The sequence below is a fragment of the Mus caroli genome, unplaced genomic scaffold (assembly GCF_978045245.1).
Source record: "Mus caroli unplaced genomic scaffold, Mus_caroli_1 scaffold_7, whole genome shotgun sequence".
Lineage (NCBI taxonomy): Eukaryota > Metazoa > Chordata > Mammalia > Rodentia > Muridae > Mus > Mus caroli.
Window position 1 is genome coordinate 109964081 of NW_028227262.1, and position 15419 is coordinate 109979499.

The window sequence follows — 15419 nt, forward strand, 5'->3', positions numbered from 1 at the left end:
GAAAAATTTAGTTACCCCCTTATTGGTATAGTAAGGAAAATATACAAATGAGAGATTATATTAAGATTCTTACAGAATTTCCATCTAGCTTTCCCTCTAGTAAAGATAATATTGTTTTAAGAAAATGCTTTTTGAGCCAAATGTGATAGCATATGCCTGTGATCCGAGCTGAGGCAGGAAGAACGTAAGTTTGAGGCTAGCCCAGTATACATAGTATGGCTCTCTCAAAAAAAACAAAACAAGCAAACTCTGTAATAATATACCACGTTTGTTTTCTAAGAGACGGCATTTGAGACTCTCTTCACATTTTCTTGCAAGAGCTCCTCTGTGCTTTCCTTCTCAGCTGCCTTCTGTCTTACAAGGAAGACTGTAGGAGCTGTACGCCATGCCTAGAGCTGGGTTCTTCACTGTGACCTTCTATATCTGCAAAATAGGTCCAAGCCCAGACTCGATATTTTTATACTGAATAAACATTGTAAGCCATATTTTGTTATGGTTTTGTACTTCTGTGAAGATAACAGATAACAAGCCTAAATTATGTACTTAATATTGACTTTATCACATATTCAAGAGTTTGTGTTGTTTGTTATTCCATGAGCCTGCCAATTAATGTTGCTGCCAGTTTGACTTTCATATGTCTTAGTAACTGTGGCTGCTGATAATTTTGCCCAATACATCCAGCATTTAAATGTTTCCATCGTGTTAGCATCACAGTTAACTTAGTAGTAAACAGCCTGCTTAGTACCTAAAGTCAAGTGGCATTTCTTATTCTTGTTATGAGTCACTTTGAAAAAATTAATTGGGGTTTTTGTGAAAATATAAGCAGATTTTTAAAATATCATCCAGAATTATTTTGTGAAGCAGGCTTCAGTTCATCTAATTTATTCCCCATGACTTCTTTCATTTCTTCTGTGTGTCTGTCTTCCTGTGTTTGCCTGCCCCTCTCTTTCTCTTCTAACAGCCCCCTTGAACCAACTGATGCGCTGTCTTCGGAAATACCAATCCCGGACTCCCAGCCCCCTCCTCCATTCTGTCCCCAGTGAAATAGTGTTTGATTTTGAGCCTGGCCCAGTGTTCAGAGGTAGTTGGGCTCTTCTTTCTTGTTCTCACCCAAGCAAACTAAATATAAGATACAGACTCTGTTTGTGCCTCCCTCACAGCGTGTGTTTGTAAGTGTGAGAGTTAAGTACTAAGTTTCTGCTTGGCCTGGCTGGAGTGCTCTGAATGTGCTTCTCACACCCTCACTACCGCAAGCCTCCTGTGTGCTGTCTAGTACAAAGTTTGCAAAGCAAGAGATTTCGGAGTTAACATTTCCATCTTGCTTAATGTTGTCTTATTTCTGCTTGGTCTTGATAACTTCTTAAATTCTGGGAGACACAGGCAGGATTCTTTTTATTTTAGTGCATTGGATGATAATTTTCAATTAAGTAATATTAATTTGTTTAAAAAATAAAAATGTGTATGGGAACCCCTATGAAAAAGGGCGTTTTATATTGGGCGTATGGCTCACATCTGAAACTTCAGCACTTGAGAAGCAGAGACACGAGGAAAATCACTGCAGGTTTGAGGCCAAAGTATTCTTATGAGACTTTTGACAGTGTTTTGAAATTTAGTAATATTAGTCATTTTTTGTTCTGTTTTCCCCTTATATATGATATATATTTTAGTTAATCTATAAACATGAGTTCAAAAACACTGAATTTATATATTGACTTATGCCCCTCACATAAGGAAAGTTAATAACTGTCCAGTATTTTACCATGTCAATTTACTTTAAAATTGACTTAAATTTTAAGATGAAATTGGATATCTTTTTAAAAATATTTCTACAGTTATTTTTATGGCTTTGATACACTTAGTGACTTATATTTAATATAACGATGGTGCTTTAGAGTTTCCGTCAACCCAGCTATTTTTCAGATAAACCATAAATAAAGTGGAAGTCATTCAGTACTTAGTGATGTAATTAAACTAAAGAATCCAATCAATGAGAACTGGGCCTAAGGACTGGGCAAGTTGTTACTACTCCATAATGTGGAAAGTTATCAGTGACCAGTGTAAAATGTATTGTGCTCTAGTTCAAAGAAATTCCAGATCCCATTCTCTTTTAGAAATTTGCATATGCAATCATAGAATTTTCATATGGTGCTATAACATAATATAGTGGCTACCTAGAAAATTCTACCTAGGAATCTCAGGTCTATTCACTGTACACTCTGGAGAGTCATTGCTCAAAATTCCTGTCCTAGATACTATACATATTGCTGCTGAGTTAACTGGAAGTTTACGTATTTAAAAAAGTTCCATTTCTGCTGCTCAGAGCCTACTTACAAGGTTCACTTTGCATATAAAATAGTAGAATGTATGTGAAATATGGATGATATGCCATAACATTTACTTGTTCACTTTTATAATACCAAGGTTTCAGAAAGTCTTAAAAGCCTCTTTAGTGGGACTGGGGTGGTAGCTCATGAGTTTATAAGCACTGCTGTTTCTCCATAGGACTCGGGTTCCCTTCCCAGCTCACCACTGTCTGTAACTCTGGCTTCAGGAGTTCTGATACCTTCACACAGATACACATACAGGCAAAGCACCAGTGCACATAAAATAAAAATAAATAATTTTTCAAAAAGAAAGCTTTCTTAGCCTTGTTCATATTAACTTTGCACTCAAGGTAACAAAGAGTTTCCGTCTAATATAAAAACCTCAGCAAGCAGTGACACTGCTCACGTCTGTCTCTTAAATAATGGAGCGTGTGATCTGCTCTCATAGATAGATGTATGGCTAATAGGAAAGAAATACTTAACAGGAAGGCCATTAAAATGTTTCAGTTTTAATGTTTACATGCTTTTGAAATATTGAGGCTACTGAAATAAAAAATAAGTTTGTTTGTAGAAATATGCGTTGATTTTGTTGTTGGGTTCTTGTTAGTTTTTTCTGTTTTATCACACAGGGTCTTTGTGTTATGTGACTCTGGCTATCCTAGAATTCTTTCTGTAGACTAGGTTGGCCTCAAATGCAGAGATTTACCTACATCTGCCTCCCAAGTACTAGGATTAAAGGTGTGTGGCACCATGCCTGTGCATTTGTTATGGTGTTTTAATTATTTATCAAAGGCACAGGAACTTGGGAGTGAATTTTAGAAATTATGTCTTGGTTTAGAGATTGTATTTTTCTAAACTTGTTTATTATTATTTATTTTAAGGGTCTTTAGATTGGCCCAAAAAACAAAACAAAAAAATTACTGTACAAATTACATATCATGTTTCTTTTGGCCTACCCTTTGTTAAGGGCCAACATTTAAATATGCACTCCATTTTAAAGTCTAGATCTCCCCACTTTCTGCCCCTGTTGTGTGGACATATTTGTTCCTCCTTAATGCTTACTCCTCCCTAATGTGGATAATTTCCCCTTTTTCTAATTTAGGGTCAACCACAGGCTTGTCCGCCACCCCGCCTGCCTCATTACCTGGCTCACTCACTAACGTGAAAGCCTTACAGAAATCTCCAGGTCCTCAGCGGGAAAGGAAGTCGTCTTCTTCCTCATCCTCGGAGGACAGAAGTCGGATGGTAAGCATCTGTGCTGTGCTCTTCTGTAACTGTGTGACGCCAGGTTCCCATCACATTTAATATTGCATAACGTATATGCTCACAAAACTGACTTTTGCTCTGGTTTCTAATATAGTTTTTGAGGGCATTTTGAAAGGGAAATAATGGTGTTCTGTTTCTAAAATAAGGAGAATGAGAATAAGCAAGTATTTAGAAGGCATGATTAGGAATATAAAGCATATGTGTTCTAAAAGCTGGTGCAGAATTCAAGTGTCTACCAAATGACATCCTTCCATATTTGAAAAATAACTTTCTTCTACTTCTACCTTATCCAAAGAATTGGTATATTGATTTATTTATTTATTCCTTTATTTATTTGTTTTTGATGGCCAAATCAGTTAAGACATGTAAGGAAATCCAGCAGCAATAGTTAGAGCATGGTAACTTCAATTGTTGGGACTTGAAGGCAAAACTAGCCATGAATGTATAGTTTGTATCATTCCTCTGCAGTTCTCCAAATAGTTAAAAAGCCATTTTATTTTAAGAATAACAAATGTATTTCTACACATACTAAATCATTTCTACTTCGAACTTTTTAATTAGTATTCTTTTGTGTGACTGTGTGTATAAGTCCAGCATATACGTGCCCAGTGGTGAGGGAGGTCAGGAGAGTGTAACATATCTCCTGGAACTAGAGTAAGAGATGAATGTGAGCTGCTAGCTGAGTGCTGGGACTCGAACCTGGGTCCTCTGGAAGAAAAGCCACTGCTTCTAACTTCTGAACTATCTCTCCAGCACCAATTATTTCTAATTTTAAGTAATTATTCCATCCTCATATTGGCTCATTTTAAATTTAACTTTATATTTTGAGTCACAAATATAACTATTACTTCTTCAACATGGATATTTTATGTTTTCTTTCTTCTTTTTTTTTTTTTTAGAAGACCTTGCTCTGTTCCTAACTTCCTGTCAGGCAGGTCAATATAGTTAGCATGAAACAATGTTTTTCTCTTTTGTTTGCCTTGGCTTGACTTTTGTACTATATTTTTCGAGAAAACACTTGGTAGAAGAGATTCAAGTGATGACTGGGAGATTCCTGATGGACAGATTACAGTGGGACAGAGAATTGGATCTGGGTCATTTGGAACTGTCTACAAGGGAAAGTGGCATGGTATGTATGTAACACGGTGCCATTGGCACAAGTGGGACATGGTATGTATAACACGATGCCATTGGCACAAGTGGGATATATTAAGAAATGTTTATTTAAAAAGAAGAAGAAGAAGCCAAAGCTGGGCATGATGGCACACATCCTTAAACCCAGCACTCAAGAGGCAGAGGCAAGTAGATCTGAGTTCAAGGCCAGCCTGGTCCACAGAGAAAGTTACAGTACAGACAGGGCTACACAAATCTGTCTTGGGAAGGAACAACAGGCATGATGACATACACTCCTATACTCCCCACACTTAGGAGGTATAAGCATGAGGATTAGGAATTCAAGGACATCCTTAGCTATGGAGAAAGTTCAAGGTCAACTTAAATAACAAGATTGTCTCAAAAACAAATATGAAGTAAAAATATTCACCGTTTACACCATTAAACTGTTTTCGTCAAATGCAGGAGTCCTCAAGCTTTCTAACAAAAATGGTGGACCATAAAAACTGGCTTCAGAGTAACTAAGATTGCTGTTAGTACTTTATATTAGTGATTCATAAAGATGAAGGTCATCGAGCTGTTAGTCCCAAAGGATGTTCGTTTCTCTTTTAGAAGTATTCCTTTTGATGATTTTATGGGTATTATAAATCAAAAGTTAACATAACAAGTGCTCAGCCTCACTAGTTTTCTAAGAATCACAAACTCAGAAGACAGAAGTCATGACTTTCTTTGAACATAGATTTTTTTAATTGATCATGTGAAGATTGTGATTATAATCCTGTTTATTTTGTAGAAATATGAAAGGTTGGCGATATGTACACTGAGCCTAAGCATGTAATTGCACAGCAATGAATAGGTTGATGGTTGGGGAAGTATACTCACTAGCGGTATAGTAATAATAGAAAATGAAAATAATGTGAGTACTCACTAGTAGACGATTCAGTTAGCACATTGACACATCCATATAAGGTTATATAAGAATCAAAATTATATAATAGTTACATTGATATGGAAAGGTTTTAATATATTGAGTTGTTTGAAGCAGGATGTATAATGCCTTCATATAAAGATCTATATAAAATGCATTTAACAGTATAAAAATGCTATCAGAATCTCTCAAGTTTATTATTTCGTATACATTCATAAGTTTTATACTGTACACACACACACACACATATATATATATATACATTCGTATACATTCATAAGTTTTATACTGTACACACACATACACACACACACACACACACACACACATATATATATGAATTATATATATTTATATATATATATATATATATATATATATATATATATATATATACCAAGTTTAAATTCTGAGTGCTATAGTTAGGGGAATATTTTTTAATGATTTACTCATGATTATGAGTGCTCTATTTGCGTGTACACCTACATGACAAAAGATAGCATCAGATCCTATTATAGATGGTTGTGTTCCATCATGTGTTTGCTGTGAATTGAAATCAAGACCTGGAAGAGCAGCCAGTTCTCTTAACTAAGCCATCTCACCATCTCCCATGGAACATTTATGTTTTCCTAAAACATTTAAGTAATAAGCACTGTTAGGTAGTATCCGATAAAATGAATACTATAGTACTTTGGTAGTTAAGAAAAATCAAGATTTATAGTGATTATATTAAAATGTATTAAAATGTCTACAAGTGTATAGGTAATTGAAGCTCACCAAGTGAATAAATACATTTGTGATTAATAAATGTAATATTCTTAGCCTTCTAGAAGGCCTCCACATGCCTTCTTCATTCACTCCCCCTGAAAAGACAACAAACATCCTAGCCACAACAGAATATATTGTGTAAACTTTCTCTCAAATATTTTATGGTCCATCAATGTTGTTGGGTATGTTTGTGTTTCATTTGTCCCCTGAATAGTATTCCATTGTGTGAGTGAAATGTGATTCCTTCCATCTATGGGATAATAAGCATTTGGGTACTTCCCACTTTGGTGCAATTCTGAATGATGCTGCTGTGTATATTTTTAGTATATGTCTTTTAAAGAACATATGTGTATATTTTTACTGGCTATATGCCTAGGAGAGAATTTTAAAACTATACCATATGCATACTTGCAATTTTATATATACTGCCATCGGTGCTGCCAAGTAATTATACCAGTTTATATACCCACCAAAAGTGTATAAAACACTAGAAGTATTTAAACTATGATTATAATTTTAATAATTTTCCAGTCCACATAAGTAGGCCATAACTTTTGAAAAAAAATTGGCAGGATTTTACTTTAAGCCAAGTTGCACTGGACCTGTTTTGTTGTCCATGGTTCAAGCACTCACTGGCCAGGTAACACCTTAGTCAACATCGGTAACTCGTTAGGAGAACTCTCCAAGTACTTAGTTACCTAAGTGTATTCCCAGGGCGAGGAAGTTCACTCTAGTTTAGCATATATTTTCAAACAATAGTATAGGAATATCATTGTTAGTTGCTCTGGGATTGAAGGATGTGCGTGCCCCATAGTATGTATTCAAAAGAAGAAGGAGAGTAGTTTATTACTAGGTAATTAAATATAATTGATTTACACTTTAATAGGGATATGAATTTAAAACTGACAATTAGCAAAAAACCCAAGAATAAATATTTCACATTTTACAATTTGAAATTTTGGAGTAATAATTTTCTTTCAGGTGATGTGGCAGTGAAAATGTTGAATGTGACAGCACCCACACCTCAACAGTTACAGGCCTTCAAAAATGAAGTAGGAGTACTCAGGTGAGCCTGTGGATCACAGCTTTCCAGTGCAGTGACCGAAAGAAACAAAATGTGTCTGCCTTTCTATTGTTGTCCTGACATGCAGGACCGTTTGCTCCTGCATCTAGAAAACTGAATTAATGGAAATAAAAAATGTCTGATTGTGTCTAATAGTAGTTCCTTTTAGGAAAGTAATACTCTAAATGTCCTAAATGTATCAAAACACATTTAAAATTGTATTTAGTCCTAGGCCCTAGGATATGAGGAACATTGACAAATGAGAGAGAGTAAACCCATGATAAGGAAACTTAGGAACGATTCTGTGGTTAAAATCTTATGTGAGGGGAGTGTTCAACCAAACTGAGGGTTTAATCCAGAGAAGTGGATTGTATTCAAGAAGGTACACAGTTACTCTGCGATTGTAAAGAACAGAATGAGGAAGCTAGCTGTGGTGGTTAGAGGAAAATGGGTTTACGTCCACATATTAAACCTCCTAATAAATTTGGAACAACTTAAACAAATGAAAGCAACCTCAGCTCTCAGCTTCCTCATTCGATATGTTTCTGTATTTCTGAGTGGAGCTGGAGGTTAGACTCAGTAATTACAGCTCAACCTTGCTTTGTTTCTGGTACTTTTTCCTTGAGCACCGTATTGATTTGACTCTCTTTAAAGAATTGTTACTCATTGTCACGTTTCTTTTTGGCAGGAAAACTCGACATGTGAACATCCTCCTTTTCATGGGCTATTCTACAAAGCCACAACTGGCAATTGTTACACAGTGGTGTGAGGGCTCCAGCTTATATCACCATCTCCACATCATTGAGACCAAATTTGAGATGATCAAACTTATAGATATTGCTCGGCAGACTGCACAGGGCATGGAGTAAGTTCAGTGCTGTTAAATCTTCATATATGGCTTTTGAAACCCACTTAAGGATACAGTAAAGGTCCTGATGATAACCTCTTATGGGTTGCTTACTAAGTCTCTCTGCAGAGGTACTAACTACTAGATAACACTTACATAATCAAAATTGCTATTTCTCTAGTTCAGCCTTTAACATATATAAGGAAGAAGTAAGGTACTTGATGAGAAGTTTATAATTGCAAATGATGATTAGCACTAAGTGATTTATATAAACAGTGAAAGTACAGAAAAGCAGGAGCCCTCAAAAAGAAAAAAAAAAGCCATTAAAGTTAATAGGAAATAAGTGACTATTATTTTAAATGAATGTCTATATTTTGATCCTTGTTGAGGAACTTCAAGTTGTAACAAGTATATCTACTGAATTTTACTTTGTAATTCAAAAGATACGTTATTTTATGATTTATACTGATTAAAATGAACCAGAGCTAGGTGCGGTGGTGCACACCTTTAATCCTAGCACTCAGGAGGCAGGCCGATATCTGAGTTTCAGATCAGCCAGGACTACATAAATAGACCTTGTCTCAAAAAAAAAAAACAAAAACAAAGACAAAAAAAGACCTGGCTTAGAAGAAACTTGCATAAAACCCTTTAAGTGTAATTGAGCAGTCAAAAGGTAACATTTAGGGCTGCATGTGGTACTTAGTAGCAGATCACTTAAATACCACTCACAAACCCATGGTCAGTCCCCAGCACAAAGCTAAAGGAAGACGCACATTTTAAAGTACTTAGCTGAAGCCAGGCTTGGTGATGCATGCCTTTAATCTCAGTATGCAAGAGGCAGAGGCAGAAGGATCTCTGAGTTTTAGAACTCAATAAATAAACTGTTTCATAAATAAATAAAGATAGGCACAATAAAATATAAATTTGAAAGTTCTATGAATACTATAAAAGAATGTCTTAATTCTTCTTTATTAATGAATTATTCTGTCATTTAATCTTTAAAATGTTATAAAGTAATCTGGGCAGTGGTGGTGCACGCCTTTAATCTCAGCACTCGGGAGGCAGAGGCAGGCGGATTTTTGAGTTCAATGCCAGCCTGGTCTACAAAGTAAGTTACAGGACAGCCAGGGCTACACAGAGAAAACCTGTCTCGAAAATAAATAGATAGATAGATAGATAGATAGATAGATAGATAGATAATTGTAAAGTAGATATTTTGACTTCCCTTTTACTGGTAAAGAAGCAGTGTAAATAACATTTTAGTGTAAATAACATTTTAGGTCACACTTCTAGCAAAGTTGTCTTAAAAACTTTTTTTTTTTGTCATAATTCTCTTATGCTACCTTTGCATTATCAAACTGGAACCAAAAGATAAAAGTGAATACGTGCCCTCACAACTCTTGCCTCAAGATCAGTTACAGGAAGTAAATAAACGTATCACCTTCCTTCATTCAAAACTAGGCAATAAATTCCAAGTCTCTGTTCAATCAGAATGCTTTATCCCTTTAGTCACTGGTCAGTTGCTGTGAAGAGACAGCATAACCAACAACTCTTGTCAAAAAAAGTATTTCACTGGGGGCTCGCCTCCGGTTCCAGAGCTTAGTGCATTAGCGTGGCAGCAGGCTTAGCACTGGAGAAATAGGCAGAAAAACAACCTGGGCCTAGCATGCGCTTTTGACACCTCAAAGTTCACCCCAAGTGATATACTTCTAAAAAGGCCACACCCATTTTGACAAGGCCAAACCTCCTAATTCTTCTAATCCTTTTAAATAGTGCCACTTCCTATTAGCATTCAAGTATATGAGCCTCTGGGGACATAATTATTCAAACCACCACCACCACCATCACACACACGCACACACACACACACACACACACACACACACACACACACGCACACACGCACACACATACACACGGCAAAGTATCTTACTTAGTAACATCTACGAACAATACAGTCTCAGCCTTTCAACAAAGCTAGAATTTTAATGTACTCAAATCTAAAAGAGTGTATTAAAATCTTGAGATGAAAAATCTCTGGCAGAAACTGTCAACAAAAAGAATCAAAGCTTATTCTTTTTTTTCCCCCACTGATCTGTAGCACTTCTGCAAAAGGCTGGGCACTCTCCCCTCAGCACCTCTATATCTGCCCTCTTTTCTTTGGAATACTCGTACCACAAAAACTTTTATTTAAGATTGTCTCTCTGATCACTGTATATAACTATCATGTCCCCAGCTCACTTTATCCCTTTCTTTATGCTAATTCTAACAGGCTTTTAAATTTTTCTGTTGCCCCTACTAGATACAGACTGGGTAAGAGCAGGGGCTTTGTTTTGTTCATTGAATTATGGCTATTGCCTAGACTAGGCCCTGGGCTATGATGGATATTCAATATCTATCAGTAAAATGAAGTAAAGCAGGGAAGGCAAGCAGACAGACAGACATACAAGACATACATGTATGAGTATACAAAACTGTATATTGTTTACTGTCCAGAAAGAAAAATTTAAACTCTGCTTGTATCAAAATTCAGAAATGTTTTTAAAATTTTTTAAAAGAGAGGGAATGACAGAAAAGAGCTTTTGATATGAACAAACAATTAAAACTAGTATTTATAATTATTTTGAGAAGAAAAGGTAGTGGAGTGACAGGGTTAGTTTAAACAAGGTGTGACCATAGGGAAGGACCTATGGAAATGAGTAACTCCAGAGTTATCAAGAAATGGGTGATACTTTCCCATCACTTTATAGTTTGAGATTGCCAATGTACTTTTATAGCCAGCTCTAAAACACTCTTACCTGCTGTAGCTGAGAAAGCACTATTACATTCTAAGCCCTCTAAGAGGGTTTACTTTTTATTATCCATTTGAAACTCATGAAGGATAGCATAATGCCTTTCCCATTTTTTTGTTGTTGTTTCTTCCAGTTGAGATAGTAATTTGCATCTGCTTTATACCAATATATTCTAGTTTCTAAAGTCTTTGACAGTTGAAAACTCTGTATTGAAGCGACCAAGTAGGTTTGGGATTAAAGTGACAAATTTTTTTCCCTCTGTCTTTCAACCCCATTAAATCTACAATAAAGAAATATTTTTATAAAGACTAAACTAATCAGGATGAAAGAAAGAAGATAGTAGCAACATTTTGAAAGTTGGAAAGCAGGTGGAAAGCTGGCGATAGAGTGTAGTGAAAACCAAAAAACTAAATTATTAGTTGCCAATGGAAAAATTAAAATCATCATGTTTACAGCACAACTTTCAAGAGTCTGTGCAGAGATTAGCTTCAGAAATTGGCAGTTCCTATGATGGGGGAAGCTATTCTGTTAATCTCTTTCCTAGCAAGTGCCTCTGAGCAACTGGCAGAAAGCCTGGAAGTTCTCTGGAGAGTGGGAAATGAGTATCTGGCTGGGGAACTCTGCTGTCTAGAATTGGGACATCTTTCTAAACCAGTGAGATTCGGCAACTCTACTTATCAGATAATGTTCAGCGGTGCTGCCCATCTCCCAGCTTCCTGGGGTGGGAGGGGGCAGTGTGAGGGATTAGATCTAGGGCTGATCCCTACAACAAATATTGTGCCACTGAGATACATCCTAACCCAGAGGCTAGCAGCCAAACCTGACTTTTCCTACAAGACAGTCTTAGGAGTCTTCACTAGAGAATCTTACCAGACCAGGAGGAAGAGAGTGCAGGGATAGAGTACAAATTACTCATATGTCTGTCTGTGTCACTGTATAGTTCAGAAACAGTAAGATGGACATCAAACATTAGAGAAGTATGATAGAAATGAAAGGTCAAAACACACCAAGGTGGGGTGCACTGGGAGGAACTGATCGAGTGAAAGGAGAGGTTGCCACTGTCACCAAGAGCAAAGACTTTTTCATTTAACAAAGTGGTTTCTAAAAAATATGTCCATAGGCATGATAGCACATGCCTATGACCTCGATACTTAGGAGACAGGTAAGAGGATCATCTAGTCTACACAACATGTTCCAGGCCAGCCAAAGCAGTGTTCTACCTAAAAGTTACTACCATTGAATATCAAAACATTGTTTAAATGTTGGTACTTGTAGCATATTGGAAAGTATGTCCTTTTCAATTATTTTAAACTTAAAATGTTGGTTTAAAATTCGCAAAGAATCATATAGTTTGTTAGAATTCACTTGAGTTGTCCTTTGCAAAAGAAACACTATTACACAAAATCTTGTTTTGCTGGTTGCACATAGAGTCTATAACCCCTATCACTTGGGAGCTGGAGACGGGAAGCTGAGTCCAAACCAGCTTGGAATTTATGGTCACTTGCCTCAAAGCAACAGCATGCTATTTGGTTTAATATTAATTAAGCCTGTCTGCCCCATTAGTGCTGGGCTTAAAGGCATGCAATACAACACCCCTGACCCATATTTGTTTTAGAAAAGTGTTGTATATATGAATATGGGAACAGGAATCACCAGGTTTACTAGTGGTTGTCTCCAGCAAGGAAAATAGAGAATTAGTATAAACTTTAAAAACTGCGAAAGCTAACTTGTAAAACTCTTAACAGCATTTGTTAGGGTAGGAATATGAGTAATTTGTACTCTATCTTTTGGGATAGTGTGTCTTAATTATTACTTACTACAAAGTAATAGAAAATCATTTGAAAAAATGTAAACACAAATACATGCCAGTAACTTACCATCCAGATAACTGTATTTGATAGCTTAATGTGTGTTTTGTATCCTTCATAATTGTGTACGTTAATACTGTACATAATGGGTTTGTTACTATTTGTAGTTATAGATTCAGGATTTGCCTTTCTTTGCACACCATCACTGGTTAGTCAATATTATTTTCTGATCACAGCTCTGCTGCACACCATTTACTCAGTGCCTCCTTATTTTTTTTAAATACCAAATATTTTTGTGGTATTTCAATATGGTATTTATGTATTAGCAATTACATATATTGCTATATATATGCACTTGCAATGTATCATTTTTCTTTATATTTTATATGTGCTTCCTCACTTATTCTCAATATTCAGAAAGTCAATGTATATACAAGGTCATATAACATGCCCCAGTGTCGTCCTTTGAGCCTTGGACTGGTTTATTTTGGTTTTGTTTTGTTTTGTTTTTTCTTTTCTTTTTTTGTTTTGTTTGTTGAGACAGGGTTTCTCTGTGTAGCTCTGGCTGTCCTGGAACTCACTCTGTAGACCAGGCTGGCCTCGAACTCAGAAATCTGCCTGCCTCTGCCTCCTGAGTACTGGGATTAAAGGCGAGTGCCACCACGCCTGGCGGCCTTAGACTGTTTTACTTCTCCAGATAATGCAATGCTTTCACCACCCCCAGCCTTTGATGCGTCTTGTGCCTGTAGTTCACACTTGGTTTACTTGTCCTCTCTCCTAGACACTGCTATACCTGTCCTGAGACCCCCCCCAAACCTCTTCTCTAAGAATATCATCTAATGATCTTGCTCACCATTTTATTAAGAAAATATGTTGAGCAGGAAGTGGTGGTGTGCACCACATAACGAGACCCAGTCTTTTAAAAAGAAAAAGAGAGAGTTTCTTAGACTTCCGTGCTGCCAAATCCAGTGGTTAAATTCTTGGTCCTCAGTTTATTGATCCATCAGAAGCATAGGGTGCAGATAGTCCAGCTCCTCATGGGGAATGCTCTCCGTCCTCTGCTTAATCATGTTCTTAATCTCTTGTTAGTCAAACTCAGGTCTGAATAGTATCTAGCTGGGAACCCTTAGAAATACTGAATTTCAGACACTACCTTAGATCTTCTGAATTTAATCTACATTTTAACATGATCTACAAATTATTCACCAATGTATAAAGGCTAAAGAAGTGTGCATCAAAGCATATTCTTCTGATTGTCTGATTAGTATCTGTGTTTCAGCTGCCTGTCATCCCTCTGGGACCTCAGTCAGTTTCATGGTGTGGGAAAAATCACTTTAAAATCAGTTCTGTACCAACCTCCAGCTACTTTATTTATTTGTACTTAGGACTCCTATCAAACTGCTCAACATGTCCACTGATTGCCTAATGGGATCTCACCGTCCCTCACCACACCTACTCTCTGTTCCCCTTCCCCAACGCTTGTTACTGCTCAGATCGTCTGTGCTTTCCCTCCAGTCGACTCTATGTCAACTTGCTGATCTGTGTATATGGGAGTCATACATCTGCCACAGGGCTCTACCCTTTCTTCATTGCCCTTTCTTCATAGTCTCACCCCTTAACAGTATATACTGTCTACCACCTCAAAGTCTTTACTCAAAATAGCCTATGAAAAGGCCTCTTTAGCCTAAAATCACAACCCATCCTTCCCTGTCCTCTACCCAGGTTCCCACACACCTGGCACAGGTAACAGTATGCAGTACACTGTATTTCTTACTGATTTGTCTTATTTGTTTTCTGTCTTCTTCACTACAGTGCTAAGTATCTTGCTTTATCTCCAAGACTAAAACCAGAACATTTTGGTTAGCACATAGTGTTTTTTCATTAAACATATAAAGTAATTTTTAAGAATACATCAAAATACACATCATCTCCATGCTACAGATGAGTAGTAGCAAGTTAGATGGCAAATGTCCCTAAGGTGAGTAACACAGATGGCGTGTAACCAAGTCTGTGTGCTCACAACCATGCTTCTTCCCACGCCTCTGCTCATCACGTGCACTCTTTAGTTTTCCTCTCTGCGTGGATAGGACTATTGCTCTTCACCTGCCTCACCAAGAAACACCAAATTATGCAACCAGATTATATAAAATTAGTCTGAAAATATCAAAGTCTCTCACATGTACAAAGGTAATGGTAGTTCTCCGTTTCCTTATAACAATGGACCATTTTTGCTTTTACATTTATTTAGGTCTTTTGATGACTTGTGTCTGAGGTCGCGGTTGAGGCCCTTTTCTTTTTCCCTATGTGGATATCCAGCTGTTCTAGCAGCATTTGTTGAGAAAGACCATCTTTTCCTCCATTTTACCTTTTTTTCTATAAGTAGTAGTCTCTGCTTATGTTTCAGGTTGTGGTGTTTGATACGAATTACAAAAATGAAAGAATAGTACACTTTTTGCTTTCCCACCAATATGATAAAATTCTATATATACATATCCATTTATTTTGTTGAG

At 36.7% G+C, this 15419-nt stretch overlaps 1 protein-coding gene across 10 annotated transcripts in view; it reads left to right on the plus strand.

The window, feature by feature from the left end:
• Positions 1-15419, plus strand: part of Braf (B-Raf proto-oncogene, serine/threonine kinase) — a 124631-nt gene that overhangs the window by 76817 nt on the left and 32395 nt on the right. For 6 of the 10 annotated variants that reach the window (XM_085840673.1, XM_029478322.2, XM_029478324.2 and 3 more), the window contains 5 exons: positions 962-1081; positions 3427-3569; positions 4602-4719; positions 7381-7465; positions 8151-8327. In XM_085840673.1, the coding sequence (XP_085696799.1) occupies positions 962-1081; positions 3427-3569; positions 4602-4719; positions 7381-7465; positions 8151-8327 (643 nt within the window). The remainder of the gene's footprint in view (positions 1-961; positions 1082-3426; positions 3570-4601; positions 4720-7380; positions 7466-8150; positions 8328-15419) is intronic. The other 4 variants (XM_021164361.3, XM_021164362.3, XM_085840674.1 and 1 more) reach the window with 1 other exon arrangement.